At 45.0% G+C, this 25,415-nt stretch overlaps 1 protein-coding gene across 1 annotated transcript in view; it reads left to right on the top strand.

Annotated features, from left to right (window-relative positions):
• The window catches only part of Prkca (protein kinase C alpha), a 406,878-nt gene extending 384,013 nt beyond the window's left edge, over positions 1–22,865 (top strand). The window contains exons 15-17 of the mRNA XM_028761244.1: positions 2,023–2,130; positions 4,100–4,240; positions 16,539–22,865. Of these exons, the coding sequence (XP_028617077.1) occupies positions 2,023–2,130; positions 4,100–4,240; positions 16,539–16,703 (414 nt within the window). The 3' untranslated portion in view covers positions 16,704–22,865. The remainder of the gene's footprint in view (positions 1–2,022; positions 2,131–4,099; positions 4,241–16,538) is intronic.
• The last annotated feature ends 2,550 nt before the right edge of the window (positions 22,866–25,415 follow it).

Here is a 25,415-nt window from a genome sequence, read left to right as displayed (position 1 = left end):
CAACCAGGGCTACTCAGGGAAACTTTGTCAATAAAATAAAATGAAACAAAGTAAAATAAAATCAGACAAAAGCGCCTCATCATTCCGGCTACTACTAGCAAGAACTGAACGACAACAATACCAGTTGGCCTGCCATTGTGCATGGGGGAAGTCACATGGGATGCCACCCCCAGATGAATAAAACTAGGTGATTAAAACTGCTGAGAGAGGGAGAATTAGACTTCCCTATAGTAAGCACCCTAAATGATTATCCACTCCCGCACGGCCAGCCCAAGTCATACTCACATAACCAATGTAAGTGGACTCAGCAGCTTGAGTTTACACAGTTACTCGTGTGTGTGTGTGTGTGTGTGTGTGTGTGTGTGTGTGTGTGTGTGTCTGTGTCTGTGTGTCTGTGTGTCTGTGTCTCTGTGTGTGTGAACATGCTCACCTTAAATTTAGACTGCACAGTGCTCCTGGCAGGGTGTGGCTTGCAGCCCAGGTCAGAACTTAGCATGTTGGTGCTAGCTGTGAACGCCCCCTTGGCCAAAGCTCAAACTCCCTTCTGGGTTCCTCGTTAGGGGAGATGAGGTGATGCGTGGATGTCTAATAAAAGGTATCGAGAGGATGCCTGCTATGGGGCCAAAAAGAAGGTGTGTTGGACAGCAGGCCAAGCACCACTGTCACTCTTGGCTGGCACAGCCCCACCCCAGCAAGGCCATCTGCAGCTACACTCTCCCACTGACCTACCTTGTAGACGCCAGGTTTCATCTACGCACCACGGCAGGCCATGCCCTGACTAATTCACAGCCAGACTCACTCTTTCTCCTCACCCACATGCAGACTGCCACCACATCACAGGTGCTTTACAAAGCCAGGCGTTTCCAACCAGAAAAGAGGCTCTTCGTTTACACTTAGAGAGCAAGAGAGAGAAAAACGAAGGGTCATAAGTCACCGAAACTACATCCCCCCCACTCCTGGCCCAAAGGGAGGGCTCTTTACACACTTGGCGTCTTTCCCTCAGAGCATGTGACTCTCCTGCCTTGGCCCCATGCCCAGTTCCCCTTCAAAGCTCTCTACCAGGGATGCCCCTGACATCTTTATGTTAAGCTGAAGGTTATTGTACCAAGGATGATATTCAGGAATTTCCCGTAAGTCCAGTCCTCCTGGGCACATCCCATTAGAGTGAGCATGAGAGAATAGTGCCCTCAGGGTAAAAGATGCAATGGAGAAACCACTTGAAGGGTACCTTGGACACAGACAGGTGCCATGGTCTCTTTACAACCCCTCCCAAGAACTATCTCTGCCTCAGTAACAACTGTAAGTTCCCTTCCTTGAGCTTCTTCTGGGTATCCCACACTGGGCTCTGAACTAGTCAGAAGCCTCATCACAGCAACTGCTGTGTAAGGGCCATCTGAGTGTGAGCATCCAGCTGGGAAATAGAGTTCCGTGCTCCATGGTATCACCGATCCTCCATTTCTCAGCCCACTAGAAGGGACAAAGGAGATATCTAAAAGCTAGCTCCTGTCAATTGCCACCAAGCAGGCTACCTGTCTTGTCAGGTCAGAAAGGCTACAGTTCCTCTCTGCCCCTAGCCTGAAGTTCCCTTCACCTTAAGTCAAGGCAAAAACAGCATTCTCTGCATGCACACACACACATACACACACACACACCCTAAACACAGAACCATCTGCAACCTGACTTGTTCATAGTTAGATTTTTAGCACATAATTACAAGATTAATAGAGTAATTATAATTTATTTGCAAATCACTAAACGTATTACTCTAAAACATTTTCCCTTAAAGATTATTTTGGGTCGCCCAGGGTAAGATAATGAAAGGGACAGTTAAAAAAAAAAATGGGAAACGCACAACCAGCAGCCCAATGAAAGATAATCACATCAGCCTCTGTGTTCACCGAGCTAACCTTGCCACCTGCGGTGTGTGGGGAAACAGGGTCCATTTCTTCTCACAGATCTCGTGCCTCCATGGTAATGCGTTACTCCTTCTGTTTTTTGTTTTCCCTTCTGTGTCTGGAACAGCCTCCGTTTGACGGGGAAGATGAAGATGAACTGTTTCAGTCTATAATGGAGCACAACGTGTCCTACCCCAAATCCTTGTCCAAGGAAGCTGTCTCCATCTGCAAAGGAGTGAGTATATCTGGGTTCTTCTCTGGTGGTTAACCAAGATGGCTGTCAAGGGAAATACCCTTTCCATACCTGACGTTTTTGAGACAGGGTCTTGCTCTTTAGCTCAGCCAGCTCTGAACTCCCTATATTGCCCATGCTGGCCTTAAACTTGCAATCTGCTTCCTTAAACCTCTCAAGTGCTAAGATCACAGGCGTGTACCACTATGCCCAACTTCGGTGGCACGCAGGGCACAGAGGGACAGAACAGATTCACATTCCAGCACTGTCCAAACATCTTGACCCATTCTCTTACTCTGTCCACTTCAGTTCCCAGTCCATCTTGTAGCACTGCAGTGGGGGTGGGGAGGCACTAGAATTAATCGTAGCTCAGTCAATAATGTGCTTGCCATGTAAGCCTGAAGACCTGAGTTCAGTGCTCAGAACCCGTGTAAAATAGCCAGGCATGCTGGTACATTGTTGAAGCTGAGGCAGGCGGGCCCTGAGGCTCACTGGCCAGCCAGCCTAGCTCCAATCCATGTGTTCCAAGGAGGAACAACACCCAAGGTTGGCCTCTACAGATATGCAGACACTCATACACCTTTGTCTTCCACACATACATATACCTACAGTCACACAAACAAAGAAATAATCACAGGCTCCTGGGGAGTGCTAATCCTCACATGTGACAGTTTATATTTTCTCTCTCTTAAGATATACATATTAAAAATGGGTATAGACCATCCATGGCCATATCAATTAGTTTTCACAGAATGGATGCATGCATGTAACTGTACCCTGTTCAAAGACAGAACCCTAGGTGCCCCCTCCCCTCTCCCCTGATAGTTGCTATCACCCACCACCCCCAAGATAATCAGTACTGACTACACAGATGAGTCTTGCCTGCCTTGGCCTTTGCACAGCTGGGATTCCTCAGAGTGTGCCCCAGGCCTGGCTTTTTACCCAGCATGGTATAGTGAATGTGGCCACATCGCTGTGTGTCGCCATGGTTTCTTCTGACATGTTTGCTGTGTGGACATTGGACAGTCTATCCCTGCGTTCCGCTCATCGAGGGAGGGCACTTGCCTTGTTTCCACCTTGGCTAGAGACTATTATAAATAGAACTGTTTTAAACCTTCTGGGTCCTTGGCCAGCTCTCCTTTCAGGGAAATGCCAGCAACTTAACTGGTGGCAGTAGACTTAATTGGTCTTCAGTGGTCATGATTTAAGTCACAAAATTTCTTTTTAAATGTCTCAAAAGAGAGTTTACCACACTCGCTGTTTCCTATTTAGTGTGTTCGAAGGTCAAGGCTAAGCTGCCTGTGGCAGCTGAGGAGCTCCTGCCGTGGACTGGCCCAGGGTTGATATGCCCTCCAAGTCCCACATCAGATACCTTGAAATGAACTACTTGCTGCCTTTGCTACAATGTGTATTTTCCTAACCTGTGAGCCTGATGATATTTTGATCCAGGCAATAAAGAAGAATGTGACACTTGCTTACATACAGCATCCGTGTGCTGTAGGCCTTCCGTACTCTCAGCACATATGACTTCCCATGATCTTTTATTAATAAAGCATTCATGTAAATAGCACGAACTTTTCTTCCCTCCCTCCCTCCCTCCTTCCCTTCCCAGTTTTCCCCACTTCCCCTTTGACAGTGCTAAGGATTGAACCTAGGGCTTTATACCCTGCAAATGTGACTCCTTACCAACAGGACATATCCCCAGTCTCCCCAGCCCCCATTTACATACACAGATGCCAGGTTCAAAATGCACGTGATGCATGCAGATGCCTGTTTGAATTTCCCTTCCGTTCGGTCATTGGTTCCAACTGCTTCCTTACTGTGAAAATCACTGCACAGAGGCCACCCTTGCCACCCGACATGTGTGTTTCTTGGTGGACTTCCAGAGCCTCCTCAGCCATCTATTCAGAGGCAGGGCTGGATGGGGAAGGTTCTGTCACTCATCTGTGTCTTTGTCTGTTTCTCTCTCTAGCTTATGACCAAACACCCTGCCAAGCGGCTGGGCTGCGGGCCCGAGGGAGAGAGGGATGTCAGAGAACATGCCTTCTTCAGGAGGATTGACTGGGAGAAGTTGGAGAACAGGGAGATCCAACCGCCATTCAAGCCCAAAGTGGTGAGTCCAGAAAGGCAGGGCAGTATGCTGACCTCCCCTCCCTTTCTCTGGGCGATAGGAGGCTAGTGACCCTAGCCTTGGCAGAGTAAGGAAAATGGCTGCTCAGTCACCAGCTCAAGACTGTGCACAACCCTAGAATCTGATGGCCAGAGTAAAGACAGAAGGACAAACAACTTCTAAAGGATGACCACAGAATACACAGGTCATTAGCCAGTAGCCTGCACTGACCACTGGGGATACTATACCCTGCAGAGCTCTCCTTGCCTGGTCCTTGACAGGACTCAGGTCTCAAATCTATCTCCTAAACCTGCCTGCTCCCCCAGCCCTCCCATATGCTGCCCCACCACGGGGTCCTGGGGCACACTTAAATCTCCACCATCCCACAGGTAGAATCTGAACCCAGTTCTCACAGTGGCCTTTCCCTCCACTGTGCAGAGTGGGTAGCCACCACCAGGGCCAGCACTGCTGCCTTTATCCAGCTTCTACCATGTGATTCCAACCTTTAAAATTCTATTTAACCCATTATACAACAGCCCCATTCCCAGCGCTTTTCAAACATCAGTTTACATAATTCTCCCAACACCTCTGTGAGGCAGACAGACATGATTGTCTCAGCTCTACATTAGAGAAGGCCAAAACACATAGAGGCTGAATAGCTCACCAGAAGATATAGCTGGCAGATGCCGGAAGGGTGGATCAGGGTCCTTTCTTTCCACTAGGCTGTTGGTGACAGCCCTGCTACTTCTTCTGGTAGTGAATGGCAGCCAATATGCCCCTTCTCAAGGTTTCTGTCCCAAGAACTAAGCTAAACTGAGTATCTTTAAGACACCAATTCCTCGTACACTCCACCTGCCATTCCACAGTACCCAGGACATCTGCCCAGAGAGCCACCCCTTCCAAGTTTCAGCCCCGGTGCTCTCCAGATACTGTAAGGCAAGCTGCCATGGTCCACAGCCAGTGTCAGAAGTTTCCACTCTGCTGGATCAGCCCCAGTCGCTCTCTAACCAACCTGTGTGAGCAGGCCAAGCGGACCCCTGCGGTGGCAGAGTTGCTGAGTAGGAGCAGCAAATCCATCCTCAGAAGTGCCCATGTGTCCTCTGCGCCAAGAATAACACTGGCATTGGCGAGCCCGCTGGACTTTATTCTCCACAGACATTTTTAGCACAGACCGAAGACAAACTAAAATTAATCAGGTCAATTGACACCCCCCCCGCCCCGCCCCAGCTTCTTCTCCACCAGCCAAAAAGAATGCAGGGACAGAAGCCAGCCCACAGAGGAGACACAGTTCAGGAAGGACTGAGAAGCAAGCAGGGTCTGATACTTTGTTTTGTCACAAGGCAAGAGAGTCCAAGCAGAGAGAGACGTGAGGGAGGTCTCAGTCACATGCAGGACAGCAAAGAGCCACCCTGAGCTCATGTCCACCTCGCCCCACCCCCAGGACACAGACACAGAGCAGTCACCTCCTAATTTCAGGAGGATCATGCATGGGTCCCTAGAGTGTCACTCTGTCTGCGTGGCACAGCGCTTGTATGGAATTACCACACCAAGAAGAGTTCAGGGGCCGAAAGGTGGTTTAGGACAGAGGACAGCAGCTTAGTCAAAGCCACAATGTGGTTGGCACAGGTAAAGGAGGGAAAAGGCTGCAGAGAGAAGCTGCTCAGGGTGTGGTTTCCCAGCTTCCTCACTGAAACGTGCCTCACTGGGCCACGGCTAAGTGCAAACTCAGAGGAGTCTGCAGGAAAAAAGAAAAAGCAACAGGTAGTTAGTTAAAGAGGAGTGAGCAACACAGGCCTCTCTGTGGTAAACAACCACGCAGTGTGGCTGCCAGAGCCCCTGACTATGTCCACGTCCCATGGTGAGCCCGTCTTTGAGGACCCATGGTGCTCCCACCTCTGAGCAGCCCTAGCAGGCCTGCCTAACAACCTTGTCTCTGGAGCTTCCTGGTGGGCTTCTAACAAGCACCAGAGACTCAATTTTCCTGAGATCTGCAGGATTAAAGGCCATTAGCTGTTCTCTCAATTTGTACTGCCCGGCTTCCATGGAATTAAGCCTTCACTTATTGTCAAGTACCAGCTACGGACTGCCAGCGCTCACAGGATTGGCTGGCTGCTCTTGGGCGTCTCATCTGTGCTTGTAGATTCAGGAGTCTGTCATCTTTGGATTTGTTTGGTTTTTGTTGTTGTCTTTTTTCTACTTCTTAACTCTTAATCCTCTGAAGAAAAATGATTCCAGAATCACTGGTCCTGTGCTAGGAGGGGAGAGACTTTACACAGCAGGGCAGACCTATAGGAATCAAGGTCCCCTAGGTATACAGTCTGCTTGTCGTTTTCATATTATCATTAACCTTTAGGCCAAAGTGTCATGCAAAACGTGAGGCATCACAGCAAAAGACCCTTAATGGTGTGCTTCATCAGCAAGTCCTACAGAGGTCTCTCCATCACCCGCCAACGTTAAAGTCAAGACCTACAGTATTCCTGTGGCCAGCCTTATGTGGGCTGCAACTCATACAAGACAGCAACGAACAAGAGTGGTGGGCATCAGATGTAGGGACACTACTTTCCTGTGGTGTCAGAAGTGAGGGAAGTATGGCCTACAATGACCAATGACGAGAAGACCCAGTCCTCAGGAGAGCCATGTCTGTCCCTCCAGAGGCTACCATGTGCCACTGTGAAGTCAAAATTATCCCTAGCCAGGGAAGGCTTTCCTATCCTAACTTGTTTTAAAGCCAAGATAAAACCAGTCCCAACCCATAAGTGAAGCCACTAGATAAATGTCTCTCATCCTTATGAGAAAAACGCCATCCAGCCCAGTCCCAGTGAGATACTCAGGGAAACGTGTACAGGCAACATCAGCTGTGGTGTGCCTAGCGTTCCCCATGGCCAACCTGAGTCACTAGAAGAAGGCCAGTCCATATTCAGAAGACTGTGGAAGAAGACTCTGATCTTTTTCAAAGACATGGCACTTCTGAAAAGGTCCATCTTCAGTCACAGACCTGTGGTGTCAAGCTGGTGAGGACATACCACACAAGAAGCAGGTCAGCCATCCTGCTTGGCCACCTCTCACCAACGGAGCGACAGTCTCCTTCTACTTGGTCTAAAAAGTGAAAGCTTCCAGATGCCAGCCAGACACTCTGACCACAGGGCATTTTTCCTGGTGTTAGTCACGCAAATGGAGCCGCCGTCTCTCCATTTCTCCACCTGAAATCAGTAGCAGTGTACACTGATACCATGAGTGTACAGCTAATTGATTTTTTTCTTCTGTTTTTGAGTTCTATCCATTGGCACCCACACAAAAAAAGCACAATCACTCCTTTCCAGACAAGCCAGAAATAGCCACTGAGCTGGAAAGGATATTAGAGACAGGGGTATTAATCTGCAAAAGTCAACACCGAGAACTAAATATTCCTGAATCCACAGGTAGACAGAGCGTTTTCAAAATGGGCCAGTCTCTCAGAGACAGCCTTTCTTGGGAAGTTACTATAGTTACTTCATCAAAAGGAGGTAGGAAAGAACTAGAATAACCTTCATTGGAGCATTGTCATCCCTATAGCAAGAGCCAAAGTCAGTGAGACCAGCAAGCATAGGCATAGGCGACACAGCGACAATCAGGCACAAACATGGCTCCTTCTCCCAACCCACAACCATGAAGGGAGGCAGCCATAGGGATGCTCACAGGATGGTGGCCCCCTTTGTTTGACATCATTAGCTTATTTAGAGAATATGGTGATGGTTTGGGGTTGGCAGTTATTTTTGAAATTATTTTGAAAGAATTTCTCAGACTTGTGAAAGAGTTGGGAACTGGGACATAGTGGCAGCACTCCAGTAATACCAGTTCTCAGGAGGAAGACATTCTGAACTATATAGTGAGATCCTGTCTAGGAGTGTAGCTGAGAGGTACAGCAAGAGACCAGCATGCGCAGGTCCCTGGGTTCAGTCCCAGCACTACAAGGAAAAAGGGGGAAGGGGGATAATATAAAGAATGTCTACATTCCCTAGATCCCCTAGATGTTAATGTTTCCCATGCTTGCTTTGTCTTCTTTTTGATTTGCTCTCTGGACCCATACCCACACATGTGCATACACTCACATACACACACACACACACACGTGCACACATGCATACACACGAAAACACATACATACATGTGCACAAACATAGGCACACACATACACACATGTGTAAATGCATACACACACATACACACATGCACACACACATGTACATGCACACATGTACACACACACACACACATACACACACACACATACACATGCTTTCCTATGCCACTTGAGATTAAGTTGCTGGTGTCATGCTTCTTTAAACATAAATAATTCTGTGCATATTTTCTAAACTTGAGGACATCTTATGGTACGGTGTTCTTTTAATAAGGAGTCTGCAAACTTCCTTGTATGGAGCATCAGCTACCCAGATGAAGGAGGCTGTCTGTAGAGACTGTCTAACTGAGAGAATGCCTCTGGCATATCTAATCAGTCCTCTTGAGTGGCAGGCAGATTCATTTTCCTGGTCTTCCCGTTGAGCCAGTAACAGGGATGCTAATTAAAACTGAGATGCTCAAGACTCAAGGAGCTCTGCTGACAGCTTAAAAACACTAACCATCCTTGGGGACAGAAGAAATCACATCATGGTGTATTAGGGTTTGATTTAAGCCTTTAAATCTTTCTCCATCTTCCACGGGTGAATTAGAAGCAAACAGTTTCTATTCTTTAATAACTATTCTCCCAAATCTTTCTCTGCTTATAAAATATGAAACATTTTAAATAATAATTAATAAAATAAATTGTAAGCCTTGGAGCTTCAGTGGCTGAAGGACATTGTGCATACAGACCCGGTCTGACTCAAGTTGATGTGTTCACTTTGTCCAAATGTCAAGACCCAACGATGATGCTCACTGTACTACTCTTGAAAAGAAAACTTCAACTCTTCTAGCTCTGGCCATTAATACAAAGAAAAGCTAAATGGAGTACATGTTTTTATCCCATAGAAAATAACACTTGGTAAGGCTGAACCTTCACTCTCATACATTCATGGGCTTTTATACTTTATACCTTCAGGAATGTGCTCATTGAAAAAGCCAGGTGTGGTAGCACACGACTATTTTCCTAGACAAGTAGATCCCTGGGGCTCACTCGCCAGCCAGCCTAGCCTACATGGGAGGCTCCAGACTAGCAAGAGACTGTCTGAAAAGGACAAATTAAACAGATGTTCCGAGGCTGAACAGCTGATATTGTCCTCTGTCCGATATGAACATAGACTGCTCATTCACCTGCATATATACAAGTGCACCTGTTTGCACACACACACATATACACATACACACATAGACACACATGTACACTCACACATACACACATATACACATACACACATATACACACACACACACATATGCACATACACATGCACTCATTTTTTTGTTTTGTTTTGTTTGATACAGTGTTTCTCTGTGTAGCCCTGGCTTATCTAGAACTCACTATGTAGACAAACCAGGCTGGCCTCCTTGAAGTCAGAGATCTACCTGCCTCTGCCTCCCCAGTACTAAGATTAAAGGTGTGTGCCATCGTGGTTGACTATGAATGCATTCATTTATGTGGGCTTACATCCTGTTTCTATCAACAAGCTCATGGATAAAATTAGACTCTCTCCAAACAGCATTTGCCCTTCCCAAGATAATGTTCTAAGGAAATAGACAAATTGAGTGTGTTTAATGGTGTCCATGAAACCAAATCCCTTCTCTAGTCCTTCATCCCAGGGAATGTGGGCCACAAGTAGAGGAAGTCTTAGTATCTTTCAGGCAGTTATTACCATTAAAATACTATCCATTTGCAGCCAAATCATCAACCAAGTGGTAAGAATAGAAAAGGAAAGATGGTCTCCCCCCCAACCCTAACTTTTAGTTCCACAATTCATGATCTTTTCTGTGACCTTCCAGAATGTGGCATGCATGTGTAAAACCATACATAAGGAGGCAGTATGGTGGCATTTCACATCTTGCATCTTTCACATAGCAATGTACCGCAGAGGTTCGTGGGTTCACGGCATTCTCCACACAACCATTCCTGATTCTCGACATCTCCAATTCCTCTCCTCTATCCGTTCTTATTCTCCAGACTTTCTGTACCAAAATGCACTGGCTTCAGTGGGCATCCAGGCCTTCGGTGAGCACGTTTCCAGAACCTTGAGTGACTAAGCAAACTAACTTCACTTTTCACCATTAACTGCGTGCTGCTGCTTCCCCTCATCCCGCATCGAGACCTTCCCTGAGCATGCTGACCTTCATGGAAAGGGCAGAGAAGTAGCCAGAGGCCCTCCCCCATGGGTTTCCCATACAGCTGACCTGGCCTCCCAGGAAGCATAAGGCAGATTACACAAGCTTGTGTCTGTCACTGGCTATTCAACCCACATAAAGATACACAGGGAACTGTACAGAGGATGGGTGATATTCTTATAAGTGTTCAGACTGTACAGCACAGTGCTGTAGTCTCCCCAAGAACAGAGTCTTCAATATAGGTAAGCATTCTCCCAATGCCAAAGATACCCTGCCATATCTAGCCACTGTAAGAGGCCCTCCCAAGATTCCTACATTTTTTATTTCTGTGCTTTTGCAGCTAACCTCTATGCTTCATTAGTTCTGCACTCTGCCTATCCGTCTGGGATTTGTGTGATTTTGCTTCCTAGTGGTCATCGCTCTGTAGCCACTCATGTTTCCACGCCAGTGACCACGGAGTTGTATCTGACACTCCTGGGACACCATAGAGTGTAGGCCCACACATGCACCGCTGTGCTCAGTGCGTCTCAGGGGTAAGACCCACAGGCAAGAAGCTACTCCCCACAGCACAGCTCAGTCTCCTCCCTCCACCCTTTCACAGAACAAAAATGGTTTGGAAGGCTGCTTGCCACACAGGATGTGGGCACAAAACTTTGCAACCCAGATCCCATCTAGGGTCTGCATCATTCTATGCGCTGTAACATCTTTACTATGTGTGATTTCTCCTGTGTTCACTTTACTGATTGGTGAATTTAACAAATGGGTGATGTCTTGGTTCCCCTTCTGCCACTGTGATAAAATACCCTGACAGAAGCAACCTAAGGGAGAAGGGGTTCATTTTAGCTCACAGTCCATTATTTTTAGCAAATTAAGGTAGAAAAAATGTGGACTTGCTGGTCATTTCCATGGCGAAGAGAAGAGAAAGAGTGTATGCATGTACACACTCAGCTCGTTTCTCCCACTCTTGCATAGTTCAGGATCCCTGGCTTAGGGAATGATGTCACCCTCAGTAGACAGGGTTTCCTCAGTGTAATCAAGATAATCCCTCATAGACTTATCCAGAGGACAACCTGATCCAGACAATCCCTCATTGAGATCACCTTCCCAGGTGGTTCTGGATCATGTCTAATTGATAATTAAAACTAATCATTTAGGTAGACATATCAAAAATGACAAAGTTTTTCATTTCTTAATGAAGAGATAAGAGAGAAGGCAGATTGTTAATAGCATTAGTTCATTCTTCAAATGTCATCTATTTGCTTGCAGGGCTATTGGTTCATGTTTATATCATCTCTCTGTATAATGTCTTCTCATTTAGAAAGGCCTCACACATGCTAGGTCCTTTAGCTCTCACCAGAGCCCTGGAAGGTGAGTGGTCACATCCCCATTTTACCTTTAAAAGGACATGCAATGAGATGCCTAAAGCTACACCTGGACCTCTTGATCTCTGGCCCGGTCCTTCACTTTGCTCTCCCTCCCCAAGTGTCAGTACTGAGCACCAGATACAAACTGTTCCCAAGGAGAACAATGGACCTGCCTGGGTTCACACACCAGCTGCCCATTTCTCTTCTGAGTTTGTCCTGAGTCACATTTCTGGCAGAAGTTTCCTCTAATGAAAGTTGTTGGGGGCCTTTGGCAGTGAATATCATACCTATTCACTCCAGAGGCATTGTTCATAAGATTATTTAGCTGCTGTGAAGGTCTAGAGGACTAGAACTCAGAGGTCACAAACAACCCAAATTTGCCTGTTGTTCTTGCTGCTATTGGAGGCTGTCCTTCAAATGGCTGTAATAATGTTGGGAGAACATCTGCAGCCAATCTACCTTCTTATGCCACACATTAACTTGTTGATCCACAGATGCTACTTGGGTGCCCCCGCCCATCTCTTACTCCCCACACAGCTCTAAGGTGGCACCTGCAGCTCTCTACCCATCAAGCTGATGATCTCAAAGTTGGGTCATAGGCAGTGAAAAATAGATTCTTAAATATATTATCTTCTGCACAAGCATCTAAAGAGATATGATTGTTATAATCCTTGTCAGGTTTTGCTGGTGGCATTTAAGATCTCTGCATAACATCTTTAAATAGTAGTTCAAGATATTCTCCAGGTTTCCTAAAAGAGATCATCTGTTTCTGGACCTGGTTTTGCTTAGAAGCGTGGAAGCATCACTTTTGAAAGACTTTCTCTAGTGTAAGGTTAATTTATATTTTTCATAATATGAGATTTATGATTAAAATATTCCTGCTGCCTTTTGGGCTGTCATCCACTCTGGTATGACAGCCCTCAGAATAAGACGTCTTCTGAGTCTCGGGTCTCCTCTCATCTTCAGACTCAACCCCCAGCTTTTCAAAGTCTATCGTCCTCATTTTTTACTACTATACTCACACCTCTCGCTTTTGTCTCTTTGTTTGAGGGGTTTTGTTTTGTTTTATTTTGTTTTTAAGTTTTTGTCTTATGATTGATGTGTTTGAATTTCAGTGATTTAATTTTTATTCTCTGTACTCACCCTGCCCTTGCCTCTGGTCTCTTTACCTAAACTGAGTCAGTTTAAGAAAAGCCTTCATTTCCCATAATGTGTGTGTGCCCTCTCTTCTTCTTGTTCTTCTTCTTCTTGTTCTTCTTGTTCTTCTTGTTCTTGTTCTTCTTCTTCTTCTTCTTCTTCTTCTTCTTCTTCTTCTTCTTCTTCTTCCTCTACCTCCTCCTCCTCCTCCTCCTCTTCTTCTTCTTCTCCTCCTCTTCCTCCACCTCCTCCTCCCATTCTCCTCCTCCTCCTCCTTCTTCTCCCTCCCTCCCTCCCTCCCTCCCTCCCTCCCTCCCTCTCTCTCTCTCTCTCTCTCTCTCTCTCTCTCTCTCTGAGCCATGGAAAATTCCAAGGAGTGTTGGGGTGAAAGAAGAGAAAGATGTCTCTGGTGGGGAGCAATTTTGAGACTAACAATCACATAGCCATTCAGTGAGGCCACATAGCAAGGATTTAATTAATTGGGGCTCCATATTTTCCCTTTAGCTTCACAGTCTTCAGTACTGACATTACGAGGCTTCACCAAGGAGTTTTTTCCATCTCATTTATTATACTTTTTGGCTTTATAAACACTAGATGCCTTAGAAATAATTTTTCATGGAATATTAGCTGTAAAATTTGATGTCTTCTTCCTCTCCACCTCCCTCAGTGTTTAGGTGGATCCTCTTTGTAGCTTTTGAGAACTCTTCTAGTTTTCGCAATAAAGCCATGGTACTAAGAAACTTCTCACTGGAAACTAATTTGTGAGCATCATAAAGACAGTGTTCAAATAAAGGACCACACACATACAATCTTTTCAAAGAACAAATCCATAAATGCAATGCTAGACAGGCAGGCAAATAGAACATTTACCTTGGCTAGCCTTGTTCTGCCTTGTAGAGACACATGTTCTCTTTCTTTCTATTTAGAATCTCCTTCTTGCTCTTCTTTGCATTGTCAGTATCAGAAAGATGACAAATGTTGTATTCCTAAGGGTGCTCATGCCCACCCTTTGAAAGCATCAACAGTAAATGCACTTGGATTCTTCTAGGTAGTTGGTACTCATCCATCACCAAAAGGGAGTTCTCCTCAAAGCCTGCCCTCATACGCTGTAACACTTGCTTACATCATTTTTATTTGGCCTTCTTCAACTACTCCATGCTCTCTTCCCACTTATGGCTGCTCTTGCCTATTTTTCATGCTTGGCCCCTTCACATCAGCCACAGGACCTCTCATTACAGTCTCGATATATGGAGTCCAGTGTTTCCCAACAGATGCACCATTGATATTTTGGGCCAATAAATATTTAGGGGAGCAGGAAAGTCCTTCATCTTAGGACATTTAGCAGTATCCTCTCCAACTACTAGTTGACAATGGCATCCCTTGTCCAAGTTATGACAATTTTATGAAAATGGATTTCCTGGAGGAAAACTTTCACCTGGTTGAAAATCAAGTCTTATCAAAAAGACAACTGTTCCTTTAGATGTTTACATCATTGCAATAGATTTGAATGTAGTATCTTAATGGAAACTAGCTTCTGTTGTTTATCTGATTTATGAGTCAAAAATGTAGACTCCTGATTATTTCCTGAGAAGAAACAGTATTTCCTTACTTGTTTCCTACAGAACCCTTTTCAGTGGTAAACTCTGCATGTGGCTCTGCCCCTGCTGACCTTTGCTTTGAAGTGCTTTGAATTCTTGCAAAGAAAAGTATCATGGGAATACACAGTTTGAAAGACAAAGTTTTATGGCTCCATATATGGAAGCCAGGCTGATACGTTGAGTGTGCTTCATCAACTGTATGGATTCCACAGAGTGACCTGAGGACACTATATCCCCCACAACATCATCATACAGAAGTCTACGCTCATACACACATACACACACACATACACACACACACACACACACACACACACACACACACACACACACACACCAGAGCCACCCCATCACTGAAGTGTAAAATGTCTTGAGTTCAGAGTACAATAACTGCTTATTAAATGAAAATAATATTGAAAAAGGACATGGTTGTTTTTGAAGACCTTACTTTGAACTTAGGATATGTTTTCTATCTCCATAGACAATTAGAAGTATGTTTTATTTGCTACAAAGAAAGTGGAAAATTATAACGAAATGGGTTTCTCTAGAAAACTCATTTGGAAAATAGGTGAGAAAATATAACCCATGAGCATAACAGATCTTAGTTTTAAATAAATAACCAATGTGTACTGAACTCTGACCAAATGCTATGTTCTATGTGGAACTTCACAGTTAACCTTTATAATGTCATGAGGAGGGAGATACAGTTCTTTTCTCAACTCTACAAAACCTCACAGGTTAACTAGAACTGTCCTCTGTTAGAGATCCAAGAATTCCTCATTAGGTTAAAATATATGCTGACTCAAAATGAGTTCATGTTGCTCCAGTTATGCTACCAGCATACAAAAGAGTAACAGTTTGCAGCATGCTCAGAATCATCAGTAGAAACATAAGTGAAACTCCCAGCTCTTTCTTGGAAGTCCCAGAGAATTTGACATGCCACAACCTTTCTAGGTATTTGGAAAAGTGAGGATATTCCTTTCTTTCCTCCCTAAAAGGAGTTTAACATTTCGCAAGTGCATCGTGCAGTGGGCCTTGTATTACTCTAAGTTGTATAATTGACTATGAGTTGACTAAGACTCCCATGCACTACTGCATAAACAGCTATCTGGTTAGACAATCACAGGGAAGCTATGCCAAAAGCCTCCATTTACAATGAATGCCTTGGTGGATCCTGAAGGAATATAATGTTCAAGACAGATCACAGACTTTACTGTGCCTCCCCAGGGTACCAGTGCATACCTTCTCCTGTCTTGAGACTATGCTATGAATGAGCTCCATGTTGTCCTGCCTGCCACTTGACCAGCTCTATCCAGATAAGCATAATTCTTACTTTGGGCAAGAACTGATCTCCTACATTGTCACTGTACCCCATACTGCTTTAAGATTACTCTGAGAGCTAGAGTTTCTAAAACATCCCAGTTAGATGTCAAAGATACACATCTTCTATCTGATTATAAATATTATTACAAAGAACCAAATATGGGACAATAACCTTACCTTGTCAATTCAAGAGTACCTACAGGCACAATCAGTAGCATGGGCTTTTCAACATGGAGCTATGACTGATGGCCTTGTGTGTGCACCATTCCTGCTAATAGCTCTGCTTGCTCAATAAAGTAATATTGAAATAAGAGAGGCTGTCTTCTTGCTATGTTGTAACCAACAGCGCATTTCCATTTGGGGTTTTCATTCTGAGAATATTCTCAGAATTATCATATGAGAAGAATTACAAGTAACTATCTGTTGTTTGCTGTGCCTAGCTTCTGATTCCAGTAGGCCTGCAAGTCCTCCAAGAGTCTTCCTGCCCAGTCAGGCCAATTTCCCTGTGGCACGCCCTTACCACCTTAAGGCTCTCTGTAAACTATATCTGTGATTTGTATTTTCTGACCTCTTTTTTTTTTCCCCCTACAGTGCGGCAAAGGAGCAGAAAACTTTGACAAGTTCTTCACACGAGGGCAGCCTGTCTTAACACCACCAGACCAGCTGGTCATCGCTAATATAGACCAGTCTGATTTTGAAGGGTTCTCGTATGTCAACCCCCAGTTTGTGCACCCAATCTTGCAGAGTGCGGTATGAAATTCAAAAATGAAAGATGAAATGCCTCCCCAGCCCCCAGCCTCCCCAGCAGTGGGAAGTGATCCTTAACCATAAAATTTTAAGGCTATGGCCTTGAATTTTGTTCCACACAGAGGCCTGAAAATTCTAGGGACATTAGTCCATAAGTGATCAACTTTCTTCCCTACCCCCCAACCAGAAACATTATCTTAGTGGATGATGACATAATGTACAGAGTATAGATTAATTATGTAGAAGTCACATCTAGCTAAAAGTTAATTCTTCCTAGAAAACAAAGAGACTTGGACCCTATTTTTTGGTACAATTTGATATATTCTCCATACCTTCAATTTCTTGGATTTTCACTATCCAAATCAACCAGAGATAGTAAAGTGAATTCACCCTAATTCAAGGGATGGAGACATTTCCACCCACGATGTCTTTGGAATGAAAGAACAAGAATCCCAAAGAGAAAGCAAAGAGAGGTTGAGGACTCATATATTCAAGAACCCATTGCTTTTATTCTCTACTTCAATGGAAACAGTCCCTAGAGTCTGAGAGGGCAGGATGAACCCGATCACTGTTCCCAGTTATCATAGCACAAGCATAGTGCATAGTGTAAGAATGAAAGAAAACTTCAGACAAATATTCATTGAATCTATCATCTGTATTCCCCTGCTTGGTTGATAACTATCTTGATAACTCATTCTTTTTAAGAGGCCAAATTGTCTAAGGACTTTGCTAAACAAAACATGTAAAATCATTTCAGATCAAGGATAAATCATGTGTATGTTCATTTTAATCTCTGGGAGATGACTCTTCAATCCAGGGTGCCATCAGTAATCATGCCACTATTTACGAGTGTTGTTAGCCAACCCCACACACACAATAATATTTTGCTACCTTTGTGGGTACCCTTCCTAAGAAGCTGAAATGTATGTCCCCATCCCCTTTTTTACTATTTATTTAATAAGCTGCAGTGTCATTTATGGAAGTACAATGTATAGTAACTTAATCAAAGTATTGACTAGCATCAGTCCCTATAGATTGATTTTCCTCCTTTCTCTAGCCCTACATCCACTTAGAGATGAAAAAGAGTATAGTTTGGGTTTCCACTCCCAGTTCCAATTGAACGACACATGTGGAGCTGTAGGATCAAGATACTTTATGCTTATATCAGCTCAAAGATGTTTTCTTGCTAGAAGGATTTTAATGTTTTATGAGTGCATCATGCAATGAATTTTGCATGTTTATAATAAACCTTAATAACAAGTTAATCTATATTATTGATATAATTGTATCAAGTATAAAGAGTATTATGATAATTTTTATAAGACACAATTGTGCTATATTTGTGACGCTCATGTTTCCAGTCTGCTTTAAGATTAAGTGTTAGCTTTATTCATTGCTGCTGGGCTCTCTCTTACCCGCTACCCCACATACTAGCACTCTATCAGATATATTAATTTTTTAATGTAGATGTAATTTTAAAAATGAATGGCTACTTTACATGTTTAACTAGGGTTTTACTATATATGTGTACATATGTATATATATATATTTGATTTTACCTGCAAACCCCGGTTTTGTTTGTGGGGATTATTTTTGAGATGAGACTCTGTTAACTTCTTCATGTTATCCTCTGTTCAGGTTCCTCTACCACCCCACTTCTCTTGAGGACAGCTGGAAATGTTTAATTCCAGTATTCCTGATATGTTCATATATCTGTGGCATTGTTACAGCACCTGGGCTGAACTCTGTGTGTGTGTGTGTGTGTGTGTCTGTCTGTCTGTCTGTCTGTCTGTCTGTCTGTCTATCTGATACTTTTCAGCCTATGTCTTTGGGAACTCTAGGGATGAAAGGGTGGGAGGATTCCTTTCTGTGTGTACATACGGACACACAAAAATATGTAGTCTGTCTTTCCAGAATAACTCACTGTGTACTCCAGAACACACAGAATCCTTGAGACAAACTTTGTCCCCATGCCTGTGTAGAGCCATCTCTGAAGCTGTTGCCAACAGACTCTCTTCAGAGGCACGCACTGTCTTAAAGCTGTTCCTAGAACATTCCGGTCTTTGAAGAGCATGTCTTTGGCCAAATGCCTCCCAATACAAGGTGTTTAGAAGAGGCAGGGTTCTTCAGCACAAAGGACAAGTGAAAATGAAGTTCCTACCAGTCCTTATAGAAGGCACCTCTCCTGAAAGCATCTCACAGCTAAGCTCTCTTCTTTGTTACTCTCTACCTATCTGCTTGACAGTCACATACCCTGCAACCCACCAAGAGTCTTTGAGATACTGAGCACAGGCAGTTCTGAGAACCCCTAATCAGAAGGAGATATGGAGTGGAGAGTGGGCCAAACCAGAAAAGAGCAGTTTCTTCTGCAATCTTTCATGAATTCTGGACTTCAGACCTTGAAAAGCAGGGGAGGGAGTCATGTATGGATCTCAGAAGTCAAGCTCGTCATCTTGGCAACCTAGCCTTATCAAAAACTATACCTGGTCAAACTGTGAAGGAAATGGTGTATACATGAGCCCAGGAAGTGAAAGTGTTGTTCTTTCCAGTTGGTACAGCAACAGGAAGCTGAACCTCTCAAAGTAAGGGAAGCCACGGAGAAGAAGCACAGGGTTCATAGATAATCCGTCCCCGAGGTGCCAAGCTGCCTGATTCTCTCACGTCAGTAGCAGGCTTGGGTTCTTTAAACTGCCAGCACCCAGCTCCAAGTGATTCAACTTCTCTAGAAAATAGGTGCGAACCCTTGGATGGCTATCCACCGACATTCCCAACGGGAGGAGGGAAATAACAGAGCCCAGACCAGCATTCGCTAAGGAACAGAATGCTAGAGAACAAACTTAGGAGAGATGATAAGAATTTAAGGGAGTGTTCACAGTGCTGCCTATTCTGTACACTGCTGAGTGTTAAATTCGGATAAAGGCTCATACTTTAAAGATCTGGGCAGCAGAGACAGTTTTTACTACAAAACTAACTCATGTGGATGACCGTTAACAGCTGTTAGACAGGGTTCATTGATAATATTCTACATCTCTGTCCCACTTCACAGACCTCGTGTGAAATGGGGCTACAGGGAAACGTTTGCCATTGAACTGAAGTAACCCCATCAGAGGCCAGAGGCCAGAATCACCAGGAGGGTGCCTTGAAGGGTTTAATCCCCAGGGACTGCAGGAGTGGGGGTAGGGGAAACTATTTAGAAAGCATCTGCTCTCAGACTCTGCCTGCATTGGCAGGGCCTGTGGAGGAGAACCTAGCACAATCCAAATCTCCACAGGACCCATCAGGCTGTGACTCAGAAAAATTCATTGAAATTGTTTTGTATTATATTCCCCTGGAAGGTGGCAAATGCTCAGCGGCAGCCCTTCCCTCTTCCACCACAGGCCAGTGGGCTGCTAGCTCTGCCTTCAGTGTAGCATCAAAGTCACCTGGTGCTTGGGTTGAATGGAAAGGGCTGGAGTATGCTGCCAGGTGCAGCCCTGGGAGTTAATGGCAGGCTCGCCTCCAGGCAGGAGCTAATTCAGAAGGTAGATGAGGAGCCCCAGGAGCTAAACCAATTGCCTTTCACCCTCTCACCACTGTAGCCTAGTTTGAGCTAGTAGCCTTTTCTTTAATTATTAATTTTGTTAGTAATTTGAGAAAATCAGGAGGCCAAGAGTTTTTTGGAAGGTTGGTCTTAGATAGTCATGTGAAAGATTACCAGAGGCCAGTATTAACCCTCAAGTGTTGTCACTCACAAGCTCCTCAGCAAAGCATGGTTTCTCAGCAAAGCATGGTAGCTTGCCAAGCCCAACAGAGCCACCCATTAATGTATCACAAAGAGGAGGAAGCAGAAGTCAACATCATTAAAGAGCAGGGTTTGAGTGCACCCAGAAAGACATGGAAGGTTGGCAGAGAGGATGTAGTATCTGTGTGGGCTTTCCACTGGTGCAAATGGAAGTTACTCTCTGTCAGCCTTCAAAATGAGTGATTTTTTTTTTGGTCAGATACAATCTGTTGTTCCTTCTCAGACCATCCCAACTGTAAGAAGTCCTTTGCCCTGGGCAGAGCCAGGCCAGCCAGCGGACCCTGGAAGCACTAAGTTCCATCTTTATCCCCCTGATAATTATGACTGCTGAGACTAGGTCCAGAAGTCATGAAAACAACCGACAGCAACCTGTCAGCTTCTGCTTAGCAGAAAAAAATAGGAAGGGTTTGCACAGGGCTTTATTTTCTCAAATGCCTCCACGAGGCAACACCTCCTGACAGTCATTTTCTCACCTTGGTCTTATGAAATCACCTATTTCTTGTGTGTACATGTCATGCTGTTTCCTGTTTGTTTACAACCCCAGAATGGCAGGGGTACCTGTCCCCACACCACGACTGAGCGTATCAAACACTTATGCTCAGGAGATGCTTGCTGAGCCAGGGACCTGAAAGGATGCTGACCATGAGAGATGGGGGGCAGGGGGGACACAATAGCAAGGAACAAGACAGGTCCTCTGGTTAGCAGTGGGTCCACACTAGCATGACAGTGTTAGGAAACTTGTTTTAAAATAGTTCTCCATGAGCTGCTGTTAAGAAACTGTGCTGAACAATCAACACCCCTGCCACATCTCACTGGTCCAGCGTAGCAAATCTAGAAAAAGCTGTTATTTTCTGTTGTTAGAATAATCCAGAAAATCAGGAAAGGGTGCTTGAGGCATGCACAGGCACAGTGTTCTAGAAACGGTGTCTACTGCTGTCCAAGTGATGATACAGTAATGTTTAAAAAGCATGGATGGCTCAGCAGTCTGTGCCCCTCATTCATGTGGTCAGATGTCAGTCAATAAACAGAAGACACTCCAAGTCATTAAGCAGCCTTACTGTGCCCCTCCCTGGAAGCCCAGAAGTTCCAAAGACTGTTTTTAGCCTAAAACAAGAAATTAACTTATTAACTCCAATAGAAGACCTGGGTATCCTGGGCTATTTGTACTTTTTTATAGAGGACTTTAATAACTCAATTCTTTTCAAGTGAGTTTTTAAAATAATAAAAATTTCATAAAATTCCAATTCCGCAGAGCCTACAGGAGGATTTCACCCAGGTTGGATAGAACACCCAAGATCTGCATCCCCATGGCAGGACTTTCCCACGCCAGTGGGGTCTGGAGTCCACATTGGATTGGCTGCCCAATGGTATTCTCTCTCTTTCTTAGTAGACACTAAAGATAGCCGCACAAGGTTTAGCTATCTTTCAACTGTAGGGATGATGGCTTCATAGCCCCCCCTTCCTGATGCAGCCCTAGGAAAGCATTCTTGGGGATCTAGAGGACCCCACTCTGCACTGTAAGAGTCAGAGCAAGAAGGGCATGTTTCTTCAACTCTGTCTCAAGTCCCCTCTGGTCCTTCAGTCTCTCACATTGGATAAAAGTGGAGAGATGCCGTCTACGGATTCTGCCCATTGGGCAATTCAAACCTACTATCCCGGGAAGAGCCGGCATTGACTGTGCCCGAGCATCTGCTTCCATTTTCATGGCTGTGAGTAGACAGAACCCTACTTTTGAGAATACACCTATCTAGCCCACTTTGTAAGAACCCCTTTTTCTAAACTATAACAAAAGGCGGCTTTGCACTTTCTGATCAAACTACACTGTCTTTTGTCTCCTGCTTAACTTTAAGACTATTCTGTGATTGACGTTTATAGATTTTTGTTAATATTTTGCCTGAAAAAATGTGACTCTCTCCTTGGGAGGTTTAGTAGACTATTAAAAATTATACATGAAGGTGGTTACTATTTTGAGGCTAAAGGTTTTTCTAAGAATCGACCTCCTATCCTGACTATGAGGGTTTTTCAGAATACCTTTTATAGATGATCAGATGCATTTGGAGTTGTTCCCACATGATTTCTGTTCTGTTTTATGAAGAACGCACCATGTTTAAACCTCTCAGTGAAATAAAACACCATGCAAAACCCCAGATTGGTTTGAAGGAAGTAGTGAAGGTTTGGGCTGTTTCCCCAAACAGGCCTTTGCTGATGAGCCAGGGGCTGTTGCACTGCTTGTTTGGTTACCTAGCAGGTGAGGTAGATATGTAAATTACCGCCTAGCTTTCTTGGATTTGTGTAACCTCTCGTCTCCGTTTGCATGATTCGCTCTGTTAGATGCATTCACTGTAGTTCGGAAGCAAGCGTGTATGAATAAAGATACTGATCACTGCTGAGTGAGCGTCATCTGCATCTGGTAGCGGCCTCGTTCGCTCGCCCACCTCGCCCACCCGTGTTTCCCACCCAGCGTTCTTTGAATGGCCGGCATTGACTCTGGACACATTCTGTAGAACATTTTCATCTTTTCACCCATTTCAGGCATGGCTCTCTGTTAAAGTCTCTTTAAAAAAAAATCACAAAATAGCTTTGGAGACTGGGTTTAAGAGCACTCACTGTACAGTCCTGAAGACTAGAGTTCAGATCCCAGTACACACAGCAAGCAGGATATCCCACAAAACTAGCACTGATGGATCGAACACCTGGCTTCTGAGCAAGCCAGTGTGAGAGCAGACCCATACACACATATACTCACATACAAATAAATGAATGACTGAATAAATGTACTAAAAAGAAATCAAAATACTGTGTGCTGGGCCAGTTGAGGTAGTTCAGTAGGTAAAGGCACTTGCCACCAAACCCGAGGACCAGAGTTCAATCCTCAGGACTCACATACTGGGAGGAGAGAGACCTGACTCCTAAACAATGTCTTTCACTTCTACATGCATGCTGTGGCGCTCTCTCTCTCTCTCTCTCTCTCTCTCTCTCTCTCTCTCTCTCTCTCTCTCTCTCTCTCACATAATCCAGGCTGGCCTCAAACTCTGTATAGTTAAGGATGACCTTAAACTCTTGACCCTCCTACCCGCAGTGCTAGGGTACAGACACCACCACATTCAGTCGTAGTGCTGGGGACTGAACTGGTGCTTTGTGCACACCAGGCAAAAAGCCGACCAACTGAGCTGCCCCCAACCCCCAGAACCCAGTTTCTAAAAGCCAAGGGCTGATGTTGGCAATGCGTCTTGCTCATGCTCTCCTGACATCTTCCTCTAAGAGGCCTCTCCCCTTAAACACATAGCTTTGCTCCATTGCAACCCCCTACTTCCCTTCCCATCCCCAGTCCTGTGATGCCCAACACAGACCTGCTTATCTTAATGCTCTCTGCATTCATAGATGTACCCACTAGGTGAATGTTTTGTCCCTAAGATGTTGAAGTCACACCCAACCTCCCAAAGTTCAAGGTCTTGCATCTGCCATGGAAAGGGCCAGGGGACTGGGTTCTGAGGAGAAGCAAAGAACAGTGTATATTCTCTCTCTGTCTCTCTCTGTCTCTCTGTCTCTGTCTCTGTCTCTGTCTCTCTCTCTCTCTCTCTCTCACACACACACACACACACACACACACACACACACACACACACGTCGTCTATCTGAAACAATACCCTCATGAAGAGCCAGTGGCCCGAAGGGCCTGACTCAGTCCACCAAGGTTTACCCTGGCGGCTTCAGAGGCACAAGCAAGATTGAATGTGACTTGTCCACCCAACCCTACAGAGGTGGAGGGGATGGCCTGAAGTCATGAACAATACTCTTCCAGGGGTTTCAGGGGGAAGCTCAAAAAATAGATCTTCTGTTCAATAATGGCCTCTGCCATCGCCACCTCTGCCTATTGACATCCAGTCTGGTATTGCTGGGGACACTCAGCCAGGATTCTCAGCTGAGGGCTGTTTTGCTCCTGGGACATCTAGAGTTTTGATTTTTTTTTTTTCGGACACAGCCAGGAGGCATGCTGCTGATTCTGCTGGGGAGAGGGTGGGGATGCTGCCAGGCTTCTCACAATACATGAGGCAGTCCCCACTTCAGAGCTCTGCCATGCTCAAAATTTTACTGGTCCTGCTGTTGAGGGGCCTAGCCTAAAATATAACCCTTCTACTTCGCTCCATCTTCAGCCTGAGGTGACCCTTGATCTCTTGCGGCCACTCCTGCACAGCAGCCCGCAGGACCAGATGGGGCAGATCTTTCCTGTTTAAAGCTCTCCAATAGCTTCCCCTCCCCCACCATCCACAGCCTGCCAGCATAACTCACTCTCCAGATACTGGGTCAGCAGTCAGGAAGGTAAGTTCAGAAATGCTGACTTGGGCTATTGGCTAAATACCTGGGCTGGGGAAATAGTAAAGTGTGTGTTTCATAAGCATTAAGGACCCGCATTCAATCCCCAAAACCCATGTTTTAAAAGGTGGGCATAGTGGTGGGTACTTATAATCCCAGCCCTGGGGAGGTAGAGCTAAGTCCCATGACCACCCAACCTAGCTGAATAGCCACACCTCGAGCCAATAAAAGACCTTGTCTCAGAATAAAAGGCAGATAGCTCCTGAAAGACAACATTGGAGGCTGTTCTCCGCTCGCAACAAGTATCCGCGTGCGCACAAAAATGCTGATTTATTGTGCGCATGTGCATAAGGCTCTTTCCTCTCAGAATATGCTACGTGAGGGACCCAGCAACTAAAGCAGTGTTTGTACCTAGTAGAGCCGCAGAAGAACGTTTGTCTAATGAGTAAATGCATAAAAGGACCCCAAGAAGGCTGTGCTACCCCACAGTACTACAGGAATCATTACCAGGCCCTGGTCCTTGCCCTTGGAGGTGTTGCAGCACTAAGGAGGCTAGGCACACGGGCATGGCGCAAAGATGAAAGCACCAGGAGCGGATGGTGCCTCAGAAACCCCGATTCTCAGCT

Source organism: Grammomys surdaster, unplaced genomic scaffold, assembly GCF_004785775.1.
Source record: "Grammomys surdaster isolate TR1022 unplaced genomic scaffold, NIH_TR_1.0 126906, whole genome shotgun sequence".
Lineage (NCBI taxonomy): Eukaryota > Metazoa > Chordata > Mammalia > Rodentia > Muridae > Grammomys > Grammomys surdaster.
Note: the sequence above shows the minus strand (reverse complement) of the source record. Positions and strands in the feature narration are given on the sequence as shown.